The sequence below is a fragment of the Terrapene carolina genome, unplaced genomic scaffold, assembly GCF_002925995.2.
Source record: "Terrapene carolina triunguis isolate 2854851 unplaced genomic scaffold, T_m_triunguis-2.0 Scaffold16860, whole genome shotgun sequence".
NCBI classification, from domain to species: Eukaryota; Metazoa; Chordata; order Testudines; family Emydidae; genus Terrapene; species Terrapene triunguis.
Genome location: NW_020681211.1, coordinates 1164 through 2800, shown reverse-complemented (window position 1 = coordinate 2800; position 1637 = coordinate 1164). Strand labels below are relative to the sequence as shown.

General features: G+C 63.3%; 1 protein-coding gene across 1 annotated transcript in view; it reads right to left on the bottom strand.

Annotated features, from left to right (window-relative positions):
- Positions 1 to 55: 55 nt before the first annotated feature.
- Positions 56 to 1637, bottom strand: part of LOC113408506 (von Willebrand factor A domain-containing protein 5A-like) — a gene marked incomplete at both ends in the record, with an annotated part of 2638 nt that continues 1056 nt past the window's right edge. Inside the window, 3 exons of the mRNA XM_026661765.1 lie at positions 56 to 205; positions 879 to 1051; positions 1340 to 1361. Coding sequence (XP_026517550.1) covers positions 56 to 205; positions 879 to 1051; positions 1340 to 1361 — 345 coding nt within the window. The remainder of the gene's footprint in view (positions 206 to 878; positions 1052 to 1339; positions 1362 to 1637) is intronic.

Genomic DNA, 1637 nt, shown 5'->3' with positions numbered 1-1637 from the left:
CCCCCCCCCCCCCCCCCCAGATCCCCACCCCCCAGATCCCCCTCTGCACCCCCGCCCAGAGGTAGCTGGGTGCAGGATCCCCTCCACCACCTGGCTTGGCTCCAGGCAGCCCGGCCTCCAGCACCGCGCTGGGTTTGTGTGGCTCCACATAATAGACGAGCAGCTCCACGTCCCGGTCCCACGGGGGGGCCTGGGCCAGCGACACCTGGGGGGCGACAGACACACAGTCACCTCCACACGATTCCTGGGGGGACAGGGTCCTGCTGGCTCTCGTGCCTGGCTCGGTGCCCCCTGCATGAAGCCGGGGTGAGGGGTTGACCCTGGGAACGCTGGCTGGGCCCCCCCGGGTTCAGTGGAGAGAAGAGAGGGAAAAACAACCCCAAAGGCCAATGTGGGAACTTGGCTTTTCCTGGTGAAAAATTGCAAACATTTGACATTTGGGGGGGGGGCCTAAATCTTTCCAATTTAGGGGTAAAATTTTCCTGGTCCCCCACACCTCCATTTCCTTCCACTGAGAAACAAGGAGAGGGGAAATCCCAGAAACTAAACACTAACAGAGCCCAGCGACTGCCAGGGATTTCATCCCCAAACTGGCAGATTTCAGCCTGTCCAGATTTTCCCCAGAGAAACTGGGAAATTCCCCAGATCCGTTGGTGTCGCTCGATCCCCCCGCCCCCCAATCACCCAAAGTCTGGCCCATGCTCCCCCTTTCAGGACCCACCCACCTGGGACCTGCCCCCCAGCCTCGCCCCAAATCCCCCCCAGCCCACAGCCCCGTTCCCTGGCACCCACCCCTGAGCCCAGAGCCCCCTCTCTCCCCCCAGCACCCTCCTCCCATTGGGGATGGCCGGGACCCAGGCGCCCGGGTGAGCCCTTACCTGGGCAGTGGTTCGGTTCCCGGCCGTATAGCTCAGGGGGGTGAGGGGGCAGTTGGAGAGCACGCGGTCGATGCCGTGGGGCGACTGCAGCGTGGCGCTCAGGCTCAGGGTGTAGGGCAGCTTCCCCTGGGGGACCCGCGGGACCCCCTGGGTGACGTCCTCCCCGTCCCACCCTGCAGAGAGAGACACAGGGGTGAGGGCCAGGGAGCTGGGAGAGAGCAGGGGGAGGATGGGGAGTATGAGATATTGGGGGGATATTGGGCTGGGATATCAGGGGATTTTGGGATGGCTGGGGTGGGTCACATACCCTGGGGTGGGGATTTCAGGCCTGGGGGACACTTACCGAGGGGCACACAGTAGTGGCCTATGGGGCGTTATGGGGGCTATTTGGTTCTTTCACTGTGGGGTACGTAACGGGGCTATGGAGGTTTCGGGGGATTATGGGCTGTGGAGTCACTCACCATGGGGTGTGTAGTCCGGGTTCTGGGGGCTATGGGGTACAGGGAGCTATGCGGGATCTATGGGGCCTATGGGTCTGGTCTCAACATGGGGCATGTGAAAGGGGTGCAGCATGGCTGGAGGCACACAGCTGGGGTATAGGGTGCAAGGGAGTATGGGGGGATCTGTGGGTCTCACCATGGGGTGCATAGCGGGGGCAGAGGTATCTGTGGGTCTCACCGTGGGGCTCATGGGGGGGCTGTGGGTCTCACCGTGACAGGGGTAGGGGATCTGTGGGTCTCACGGAGGGCAGGTGGGGGG